This window comes from Phocoena sinus, chromosome 10 (assembly GCF_008692025.1).
Source record: "Phocoena sinus isolate mPhoSin1 chromosome 10, mPhoSin1.pri, whole genome shotgun sequence".
NCBI lineage: Eukaryota > Metazoa > Chordata > Mammalia > Artiodactyla > Phocoenidae > Phocoena > Phocoena sinus.
Window position 1 is genome coordinate 63,430,724 of NC_045772.1, and position 12,141 is coordinate 63,442,864.

The 12,141-nt window shown below is 39.3% G+C and overlaps 1 protein-coding gene across 1 annotated transcript in view; it reads left to right on the plus strand.

The window, feature by feature from the left end:
• The window catches only part of FAM186A (family with sequence similarity 186 member A), a 119,467-nt gene that overhangs the window by 33,090 nt on the left and 74,236 nt on the right, over window positions 1–12,141 (plus strand). The window contains 3 exon segments of the mRNA XM_032646947.1: window positions 4,566–4,782; window positions 5,771–5,902; window positions 5,905–5,937. Of these exon segments, the coding sequence (XP_032502838.1) occupies window positions 4,566–4,782; window positions 5,771–5,902; window positions 5,905–5,937 (382 nt within the window).

Below are 12,141 nucleotides of genomic sequence, written 5' to 3' on the forward strand. Positions count from 1 at the left end.
GGGTTTCTCATTGTGGTGGATTCTCTTGTGGCAGAGCACGGGCTCTAGGCACATGGGCTTCAGTAATTGTGGCTCACGGGCTCAGTAGTTGTGGCTTGCGGGCTCTAGAGCACAGGTTCAGTAGCTGTGGTGCATGGGTTTAGTTGCTCCACGGCATGTGGGATCATCCCGGACCAGGGCTTGATCCCATGTACCCTGCATTGGCAGGCAGATTCTTAACCACTGCACCACCAGGGAAGCCCTTCTTGGTTCCTTTGTCATAAACTGATGATATGTGTGTGGGGGTTTATTTCCAGGTTCTCTTTTCTGTTCCATTGATGTATGTGTTTATTTTTATGCTGATATCATACTGTTTTAATTTCTATAGCTTTGTAATATTGTTTGAAATCAGGGAGCTTGATGTCTCCAGCTTTTGTCTTTTATCTCAATATTACTTTAGCTCTTCAGGGTCTTTTATGATTCCAAAAGAATCAAATTTTAGGATTTTTTGTTCTATTTCTGTAAAAAATGTCATTGGAATTTTGAAAAGGATTGTATTCAATCTGTAGGTTGCTTTGGGTAGTATAGATATTTTAACAATATTAATTCTCACAGTGTATGAGCATGAAATACTTTTCCATGTGTGTCTTCTTCAATTTCTTTCATTAATGTCTTGTAGTTTCCAATATACACGTCTTTCACGTCCTTGGTTAAATTTAGTCTCAGGTATTTTATTCTTTTTGATGAAGTTGTAAATGGGATTACTTTCTTAATTTCTCTTTCTGATAGTTCATTATTAGTATATAGAAAACTAAACATTTTTGTGTATGATTTTGTATCCTGCAACTTTCATGAATTCATTTATTTGTTCTAACAGGTTTGGTTTTTGTTGTTGTTGCTGTTGTTTTTTGATGGGAACTTTTTTTTTTGGCTGTGTTGGGTCTTCGTTGCTGCACACAGGCTTTCTCTAGTTGTGGCGAGCAGGGGCTACTCTTCGTTATGGTGGGCTACTCATTGCGGTGACTTCTCTTTTGTGGAGCATGGGTTCTAGGCATGCAAGCTTCAGTAGTTGTGGCACACGGGCCCAGTAGTTGTGGCTTGTGGGTTCTAGAGCACAGCCTCAGTAGTTGTGGTGCACGGGCTTAATTGCTCCATGGCATGTGGACTCTTCCTGGACCAGGGATCGAACCCATGCCCCCTGCATTGGCAGGTGGATTCTTAACCACTGCGCCACAAGGGAAGTCTCTTTTGATGGAATCGTTAGAGTTTTCTATATATAAGATTATATCATCTGCAAACAAATATAATATTTCCTCCTTTTCAATATAGATGTCTTTTATTTCTTTTTCTTTTTTAAAATATTTATTTATTTTTGGCTGCGTTGAGTCTTTGCTGCTGCGGGTGGGCTTTCTGTAGTTGCAGTGAGTGGGGGCTACTCTTCGTTGCTGTGCGCAGGCTTCTCTTGTTGTGGAGCACAGGCTTTAGGCGGACGGGCTTCAGTAGTTGTGGCATGCAGGCTCCAGTAGTTGTGGCACGCAGGTTCAGTAGCTGTGGCTCACAGGTTCTAGAGCACAGGCTTAGTAATTGTGGTACACAGGCTTGGTTGCCCCACAACATGTGGGATCTTCCCAGACCAGGGATTGAACCCGTGTCCCCTGCATTGGCAGGTGGATTCTTAACCACTGCACCACCAGGGAAGTCCCTATTTCTTTCTTCTTGCCTAATTACTCTGGCTAGGACTTCCAGTAATATGTCAAATAGAACTGGTAAGAGTGGGCATCCTTGCCTTGTTCCTAATCTTAGAGGAATAATTTTCAGATTTTCACTTTTCAGTATGATGTTAGCTGTGGGCTTGTCATATATGGCATTTATTATTTTGAGGTATGTTCCCTCTATACCTGCTTTGTTGAAGTTTTCATCATGAAAGGGTGTTGAATTTTGTCACGTGCTTATTCTGCATTGAGATGATCATATGATTTTTCCCCTTCATTTTGTAAATTTGGTATATTTCATTCATTTATTTTCACATGTTGAACCATTTTTGCATCCCTGGAATAAACCCCACGTCGTCATGGTATATAATTCTATTAATGTGCTGTTTAATTCTGTTTGCTAGTATTTTGTTGAGGATTTTTGCGACAATGTTTAGAGATGTTGGTCTGTAGTTTTTTTGTTTTTTCTGTTTTGCAGTATCTATCTGACTTTGGTATGAGGGTAATTCTGACCACAAAGAATGAGTTGAGAAAGGTTCCTTTCTCTTCAGTTTTCTGGGAGAATTTATGAGAAGTTGGTGATACTTTTTCTTTAATCACCATGCTGTGTGTTAGTTTGTAATGTTATTCTTCATCACGGCTTATCAAACTTTGTCTCTGCTCTCCTGTATTTCTGACAATTTGCTGCAACTGCATTACCTATTTCTGATTGCAGTATTTCCAGCACCTAACATTTGATTACTCTTTTTTTTTTTTTTTTTTTGCAGTACACGGGCCTCTCCCTGTTGTGGCCTCTCCCATTGTGGAGCACAGGCTCCAGACGCACAGGCTCAGCGGCCATGGCTCACGGGCCCAGCCACTCCGCGGCATGTGGGATCCTCCCGGACCAGGCACGAACCCGCGTCCCCTGCATCTGGCAGGCAGACTCTCAACAACTGCGCCACCAGGGAAGCCCTGATTACTCTTTTGACATGGTGATTTGGCTTGCAAAATCCAAATCTTAATGTTATTGTAAGGAGTGTAGAGAGAGTTCAGTTTGTCTGAAGCCAAACTGAGCGAGTAATTGATAAATTTGGAAAAGATGGAGCAGTGATTCTCCATCTATCAGATTTACCATTCCCTTTTAAAATATTTTTAACATACCTTTGTTCCTCTGAAGTGAAATTCATAGATAAAATATCTATACTCATACTTTAAAAAATTAATATGTGAGGGTAAATATAAGTGCTAATTTATAATAACATTCATTTCAATGTGTAAATTCTAGGTCAAACTTCACTAGAAGACGTAACAAAGTAGTAGATAGAGGCTTGCATCCTTATGTAGAATTAAAATAAATATGAAAGCTACAAATATAGGCTGATACAAATGCAGGTTTATTGTACTGGCACTACATACTATTAGCAGTAGTGCCTTGCTAGTTGGTACTATGGTGTTTCAGAATGGTCAAATTTTATTGGAGAAATTCTAAAGAATATTTTCCTTTGATTTACAAAATATTTGCATTCCTGGAAATTTCAGTAAGCAATGAAACTTCGTAAAAAATTATTCTGCATTTATACTTTAAAAAGAGTAAGTTTCTAGGCTCAGATAATTACAAACAGATTTTTTTTTAACCTATGTGAATATCCCATGGGACAGTCAAAATTTATGCAGGATGGGCCAATTCTTTAACATGTATACTGTCCATTGCACTGTTGGGTGGGCTGGCACCACTTAGCACCTTTTACTAAATACAATAAATCTTCCCTCCCATTCATTGTTACAACGAAAAATGCTTCCACAAATTTCTTTTTTAAGTTATTTATTTATTTAGGCTGCGTTGGGTCTTCATTGCTGCGTGCGGGCTTTCTCTAGTTGTGGTGAGCGGGAGCTACTCTTTGTTGGAGTGCGCGGGCTTCTCGTTGCAGTGGCCACTCTTGTTGCGGAGCACGTGCTCTAGGCATGTGGGCTTCAGTAGTTGCAGTGTGTGGGCTCTGTAGTTGTGGCTCGCCGGCTCTAGAGCGCAGTCTCAGTAGTTATGGTGCATGGGCTTATTTGCTTCGCGGCATGTGGGATCTTCCCCGACCAGGGATGGAACCCATGTCCATTGCATTGGCAGGCAGATTCTTAACCATTGCGCCACCAGGGAAGTCCCCACGAATTTCTAACTGCCCATATGAGGCAGTAATTACCCCCACTGAGAATTTGCTGATAGATTCTTGAGGAGGGGAAATAATGAAGTAGAAGTCATGTCGTGGAATATTCTGATAGCTGCTTTCCAGGTGTAAGCGTTGATTAAAAAAAGAAAAAGAAGTAACTTCCTTTAATTAATTAGTAATTAATTAGTTTTTTTATAGCATCCACAGTTTATAAGGCATTTCACACATCTTACGCGTCTCACATCAACTGTAAACTCAGCATCTCCATTATTTTACAGATGAGTCAGGGCAGCTCAGAACTGTTAAGTGATTTATTAAAAGTCATTTTAACAAGAGAGATAGAGTTGGAATCCAGATATGATTTCAGACCCAATATTCTTTTCATTATATCATAGCAATGCTAGGATGAAGGCAGAGAAAAAAAATTTAAGAGGAAAATCTGAGACTCAGAGAAAAACTGGAATTAGGGGACTTCGCTGGTGGTCCAGTGGTTAAGACTCCATGCTTCCACTGCAGGGGGGTGTGGATTTGATCCCTGGTCAGGAAACTAAGATCTCACATGCTGCGCAGCCAAAAACAAACAAAAGACAACAACAACAAAAAACTAGAATTGGCAGGCCTTTGATTAGACAGCTCTATAGTGACTGTCACTGACATTCTGGGAAGAAAGGTGGTCAAAGCTTACTGTCAAACAGAGGATTTATTAATATATTCTCCCTTCTTATTCTTATAGGACCTTAATATGTAGTTGGGTGACATCATGCAGAATGTGCAGTGGATAATAAATCGCTATACTATGGAAGAGAATGTGCACTCTGGAAGGAAAATATCCCTTACAGAACATAAGAAATAGAGAGCAAGTTTGCTGGGGAAAATAGTTACTTGTGCCAAGACTGCTGAAATTAAAGAAAAGACTCTTGTCTACATTCTGGCCTGGTTGGAAGAATGGAGTAAGTTTCCAAAAGTGATTTAAAGTTAATGAAAAAGCTAGAGAATGGAATTATAAGCAAATTATGAAGGATTAGAAAAAGACTAAACAAGAAAAGACTAAGGTGGTTATTTAGAGAACAGGTGCTCTCTGTTCCAGGAAGAATAGAATAAGGAAAATATAAGCTCGCTCACTTAGTACCAGCTATTCTGGCCTCCTTGCTTTTCTTGGAGCATGCCAGCATACTCCTGCCCAGTGTCCTTATGCTTCCTAGTCCCTTGCCTGGAACATTTTCCATCAGGTAGCCACATGGCTCATTCTCTGCTTATATTTCTCTTTAAAATGAGGTGTTCTCTGACCATCCGCATTCTCTACCCACTGGCACTGTCCATTATTCTTTACTCTTCTTTATTTTTGTCTATAGCATTTCTTACCATCTGACATACTTTATAATTAATGTGTCTTTTAAAAAATTTTTGTCTGTGTCCTTTCACTAGAATGTACATAGTATGAAATTAGGGAATTTGTTTTATTCAATGCTGTATCTGCAGGATCTAGAACAGTACATGACAGAGGAGACACTGGTTGAATGAAAGAATGAATAAGCTAAGAATACAAAAAAGAGAAATTTCATTTAGTTACAAGAAATCTCATGTAACAGGTGTTATAAAATACTAGAAAACTTACCAAAGGAGTTAATTGGGGTTTAGATCCCCAATATTAAAGCACATGTTCACATTTTAGATATCCCCATCCCTGAAGTTAACAAATTAGACACCTTTTAACCAATTTTAACCATATTTTCATGGCCAAGGCTTACTGTTCAGCCTTCTATTCCAAGTCTCTCTTTTTTAATTTCTTCATAGAGAAAGCCTCAGAATAGAAATAATTACGAGATACTTATATTTCCCAATACTACAATATTGAATAGGTAGCCAATATTATAAGCCTATATGGTTATAATTATTTATTTTTCTGCACAAAAGTAATTTGTTTTTACTCTCTTCAAGATGTCATTTTGTCTGAGATGACTACAATTGATATTGATGAACACCACCACTGTATAGCACAAATGGAGATGTTACCAGAAACGCTCAAAGCTATCGAGAGCAATGTCAAGCTACTGAGCAGAATTAGTACATCTTTGAAGAAAAGAAGAAACAAAAGAAAAAAACAGGTAAGAGTGCTCTAAGACTTTGGAAATAGATTTGACTTTTTCTAAAAAAGAGCTTTATAATTTACGTACCATAAAATTTACCCACGATAATTGTACAATTCAATGACTTTTAATAAATTTAGAGTTGTGCAACTATCACCACAATCTAACTTTAGAACATTTTTATCATCCCCCAAAGATCTCTCAGGCCCATTTGCAGTCAATCCTCATTCACACCCTCAGCCCCAGACAACCACTAATCTCTTTTCTGTTTCAGTAGATTTGCCTTTCCTGGATATTTCATGAAGTGGAAACATATTTTATGTAGTCTTTTATGTCTGGTGTCTTTCATTTAGCATGATGTTTTTGAGGTTCAGCCATGTTATAGGATGTATCAGTAGTTTCTTCCTTTCTATTGCCAATTGTAGACCATTGTTTGCATATACCAAACTTTGTTTATCCATTTACCAGTGCATGGACATTTGCATTGCTCCCACTTTTTGGCTTTTATGAATAATGCTGTTATGAACACACATGTATAAGTTTTTGTGTGGACATAAAATTTCATTTCTTTTTGGAGATACCTAGGAGTAGAATTTCTATGTCATTTATTTATCTATTGCTGGTAAACTTATGTTTAACTTTTTAAGAAATTGTTAACTGATTTCCCAAGTGACAGCACCATTGCAATTTCCATCAGCAGTGTATTACGGTTCCAGTTTCTTCACATCCTCAACAACACTTGTCATTGTCTGTCTTTTTTATTATAGCCTTTCTAATAAGTATGAAGTGATATCTCATTGTGGTTTTTTGGTGTTTTTTTTGCGGTACGCGGGCCTCTCACTGTCGTGGCCTCTCCCGTTGCGGAGCACAGGCTCCGGACGTGCAGGCCCAGCGGCCATGGCTCACGGGCCCAGCCGCTCCGCGGCACGTGGGATCTTCCCAGACCGGGGCACGAACCCGTGTCCCCTGCATCTGGCAGGCGGACTCTCAACCACTGCGCCACCAGAGAAGCCCTCATTGTGGTTTTAATTTGCATTTCCCTAATGATTAATGATGTTGAGCATTTTTTCATGTGCTTATTAGTCTTTCCTATATCTTTGATGAAATGTCTATTCAAATACTTAGCCATTTTTATTATTGAGCTTTAAGAGTTCCTTATATATCCTGGATACAAGTCCTTTATCAGAAAAGTGATTTGCAAATGTTTTCTCCCAGTCTGTGGCTTGTCTTTCATTTTCTTAATGGTGCCTTGAAACCCAAAAGTGTTTAATTTTGATGATGTTCCATCAATTTATCATTTTTTTCTTATATGGATCATGGTTTTAGTGTTGTATTATGAACTTCAACCATGAGAGCAGAACCAGAAGGAGATTATATATAATCTATCTATCCATCTATCACATTGCAATTGAGGAACATGCTCTATATTATTTTAATTCTTTTAAATGTATTGGGACTTGTTTTATAGCCTAACATATGAGCTATTCTGGAGAGTATTCCATGTGTTCTTGAAAAGAATATATATCTGGTTGTTGTCAGGTGCAGTGTTTTATAGTTGGTTTATATTGTTGTTCTAGTCTTCTATGTATCTCTTTGCTGATCTTTCTATCTAGTTGTTCTATCCATTATTGAGAGTGGGATATTGAACTCTCCAATATTATTGTTATTTCTCTCTTTAATTCTGTCAGTTTTTTTGCTTCCTGTATTTGAAGGCTCTGTTGTTAGATGCACATATGTTTATAATTGTGTTAGCTTCCTGATGAACTGACCCTTTTATCATTATAAAATGTCTTCTGTTGTCTCTAGAACCATTTTTTAAATTTTGCCTTAACGTTTATTTTGTCAGATATTAGTATAGTCTCTCTAGCTCCCCTGTGGTTACTGTTAGCAAGATTGAATCTAGGATATGTTGCTTATAGTTGGATCTTGTGGGCTTTTTTCTTTTTTAAATACAATATGGCAATCTCTGACTTTTGGCTGGAGTGATTAATTCATATTTAATGTAATTATTGATATGGTTGGATATATACCTGCTATTTTGCTGTTTTCCATATGTCTTATATATATTTTTCTTCTTCTAGTCTTCTTTTACTGCCTTCTGTGTTAAACAGATATTTTATTTTTATTTTTATTTATTTTATTTTTAGCTGTGTTGGGTCTTCGCTGCTGCGTGCAGGCTTCCTCTAGTTGCAGCAAGCAGGGACTACTCTTTGTTGTGGTTTGCGGGCTTCTCATTGCGGTGGCTTCTCTTGTTGCGGAGCACAGGTTCTAGGCACGTGGGCTTCAGTAGTTGTGCCACACTGGCTCAGTAGTTGTGGCTCGTGGGCTCTAGAGCGCAGGCTCAGTAGTTGTAGCACACAGGCTTACTTGCTCCATGGCATGTGGGATCTTCCAGGACCAGGGATCAAAGCCGTGTCCTGTGCCTTGGCAGGCGGATCTTAACCACTGCACCACCAGGGAAGTCCCCTAAACAGATATTTTCTAGTCTACCTTTTTTTTTTGGTTTTGTTTTGTTTTTTTTTTTTGAAGTACGCGGGCCTCTCACCGTTGTGGCCTCTCCCGTTGCGGAGCACAGGCTCCGGACGCGCAGGCTCAGCGGCCATGGCTCACGGGCCCAGCCGCTCCTCGGCATGTGGTATCCTCCCAGACCGGGGCACGAACCTGTGTCCCCTGCATCAGCAGGTGGACTCTCAACCACTGCGCCACCAGGGAAGCCCTAGTCTACCTTTTAATTCCATTTTTTCCTACATTTTTGGAGTAATTTTCTTAGTGGTTGTTCTAGGAACTGCAGTATACACCTTAAATTACCACAATCTGCCAGAGATTAGTACTAACTTAATTTCAGCAAAATATAGAACCTTTGCTCCAATAGCTCCATTCTCTTCCCATCCTATGTGTTTTGTCATATATATTACATATTTATGCATTATATGCCCAACAATATAGTTTTATAATTATTGTTATTTATTTATTTATTTTTGGCTGCGTTGGGTCTTCGCTGCTGCACGCGGGCTTTCTCTAGTTGCAGCAAGCGGGAGCTACTCTTCATTGCAGTGCACGGGCTTCTCAATGTGGTGGCTTCTCTTGTTGCGGAGCACGGGCTCTAGGCACGTGGGCTTCCGTGGTTGTGGAACGTGGGCTCAGTAGTTGTGGCACATGGGCTTAGTTGTGCCGAGGCATGTGGGATCTTCCTGGACCAGGGATTAAACCCATGTCCCCTGCATTGGTGGGAGTATTCTTAACCACTGCGCCACCAGGGAAGTCCATATAAATTATTGTTTTATATGATTGTCTTTTTAATTGACTAAGAGAGGAAAAAGAAAATAATATTTTTACCGCCTTTTAAATTTACTTACATATACTGGTGCTCTTTATTTCTTTGTGTGAAATTGCATTATCCTCTGGTGTCATTTTCTTTCAACCTAAAAGACTTCTTTACTATGTCTTGTAAGGCCAGTCTACCAGCACCAAGTCATTGCTTATCTATCTGGGATTGTCTTCATTTCACATTCATTTTTTTCAGGCAGTTTTAGATTTAGAGAAAAATTGAGACTATAATAAAGTTCCATTTATCTCACCATACTTTATTATTAATATTTACTTTAGTATGATGCATTTGCTATAATTAACAAACCAATATTGAGACATTATTAATTAAAGTTTGTAATTGATTAATAATTTCTTGTTTTTACCTAGTGTCCTTTTTCTGTTTCAGGGGCCCATCCAGGGTACCAGATTACATCTAGTTGCCATGGCTCCTTAGGCTTTCTTGGCTGTGACAATTTCTCAGATTTTTCCTTGTGTTTGATGTCCCTGATGGGTTTGAGGAGTACCAGTCAGGTGTATTGTAAAATGCCCCTCTATTGGAATTCATCTGATACTTTTCTCACATTTACCCTGGGGCTATGGGGTTTTGGGAGAAAGATCACAGAGGTAAAGTACTATTGTCACAATACCATTTCAAGGGTACATATTATCAAATGATTTATGACTCAGTGTTGACCTTGATCACCTAGCTAAAATAGTGCTTGTCAGGTTTCTCCACTGCAAAGTTAGTTTTTTCCTCATTTGCCATATTGTGCTCTTTAAAAGGAAGTCCATATGTGCAGCCCACATTTAAGGAATGGAGAGTTATGCGCCCCCTCCTCTAGGGTGGAGTATCTACATAAATTATTTGAACTTTTAAGCACAGGAGTCTGTCTCTTCTCTCCTATTTAGTAATTTATTAGATTATTTATTTATATCAAAATGAACTCATAGATATTTAATACTTTGGGTTATAAAACCTAATACTACTTTATTTTCTTGCTCAAGTTCCAGCTTTGGCCATCAGAACCTCTTTCGGTTGGTTTTTGTGCCCCTTTCACATACCCGCATCAATGTGGTTTATTCTATCTTTTTTTTTTTAGCACTTCCTTACTTTCTGGTACTTACAAGTTACAAGATGCTTCAGGTTCATCTTGAATATTTCCTGCCCCAGTTCTAGAATCTGTCATTTCTCCAAGGACTTCTGGTTCCTTTCATTAGAGAATAGTATTAAAAACCAAGATTTGGTTGCTATGTGTGGTCATTGCTACTAGGCTGTTATTTCTGTTTGGCCCTCTCACCTTTCTTTTTTTCTTTTTTTTTTTTTTTTGGCTTGTGGGGTCTTAGTTCCCTGACCAGGGATTCAACCTGGGCCCTTGGGAGTGAGAGCTTGGAGTCCTAACCACCGGAGCACCAGGGAATTCCCTTGGCCCTCTCATCTGACAGAGCAAAAAAAATGTGTGCGTGTGCTGATCCATGAATATACACATATCTATAGACATTTATGTATATAATCATCTGTAACTACATTAAGCTCAACATGAGTTCTTGTCAATGTCTCTAACTCTAATTCATTATCACATGGATCATTCTAGCTCCCTCCCCTTGCTTATCAGTAAATTCCTACCCAAAACAGTGAGAAACCTGTTCCTACCGTCTGCCGTCCATTTACTTAATTGTTCAGTCCAGTATACATGTATAGCAGTATCAGAATTATTAACCCATACTCCCAAGGGAAACAACTTATCAACTACAGTACAGCCCTCATATGTAGTTCCTTTTGCCTTGGTCTTACAGAATCCTTTCATTTCCAGTTACTTAGGTCAGCAACACTCCCTCTTCCCCAGCACTGCCATTTCTTTCAGTGAGGTTGTGTCATACATTTCTAATATGGTTAGATTCTCGTATCACAGTATGAATTCCTTCCTGGGATCCCCTTACCTCCTAGATGGTTATTTTTAAAAATTTGCCTATGTAGTTTCACTCTTGGTACTGTAGAGTTATGTAGGGTTTGACAAATGTATATTGTCATGTATCCACCATTACAGTATCATACAGAATAGTTTCTCCATCCTAAAAATCCCCTGTGTTTAATCCTTCCCCTCTCCAAGACTCTGGCAACCACTGCTTTTTTAGGGTCCCTATAGTTTTGACTTGTCAAGAATGTCATATAATTGGAATTATGCAGTATGTAGCTTTTCTAGACAGGTTTCTATCTCTTAGCAATACACATTTAAGTTTCCTCCATAATAGTTTGTGGCTTAATAGATTATTTATTTTTATTGCTGCATAATATTTCATTGTATAGATGTACCACAGTTTGTTTATCTCCCTATTGAAGGACATTTTGGCTGCTTCCAGGTTTTGGTGATTAAGAATAAAGCTACTATAAACATTCTCATGCAAGTATTTTGTGTGGACGTAAGTTTTCAAATTAACTGGGTAGATACCTAGAAGCATGATTGCTGAATCATATAAGACTACATTGGGACTTCCCTGGTGGTCCAGTGGTCAAGACTCCGTGCTCCCAATGCAGGCCTGGGTTCCATCCGTGGTCAGGGAACTAAATCCCACATGCTGCAACTAAGAGTCCACATGCTGCAACTAAGAAGTCTGCATGCCGCAACAAAGATCCTATGTGCCGTAACTAAGACCTGGCACAGCCAAATAAATAACTATTTGGGACTTCCCTGGTGGTGCAGTGGTTAAGAATCCACCTGCCAACGCAGGGACACAGGTTCGATCCCTGGTCCGGGAAGATCCCACATGCCGCGGAGCAACTAAGCCTGTGCACCACAACTACTGAGCCTGCGCTCTAATGCCCACGAGCCACAACTACTGAGCCCACGTGCCACAACTACTGAAGCCCGCATGCCTAAAGCCTGTGCTCCACAACAAGAGAAGCCGTGAGAAGCC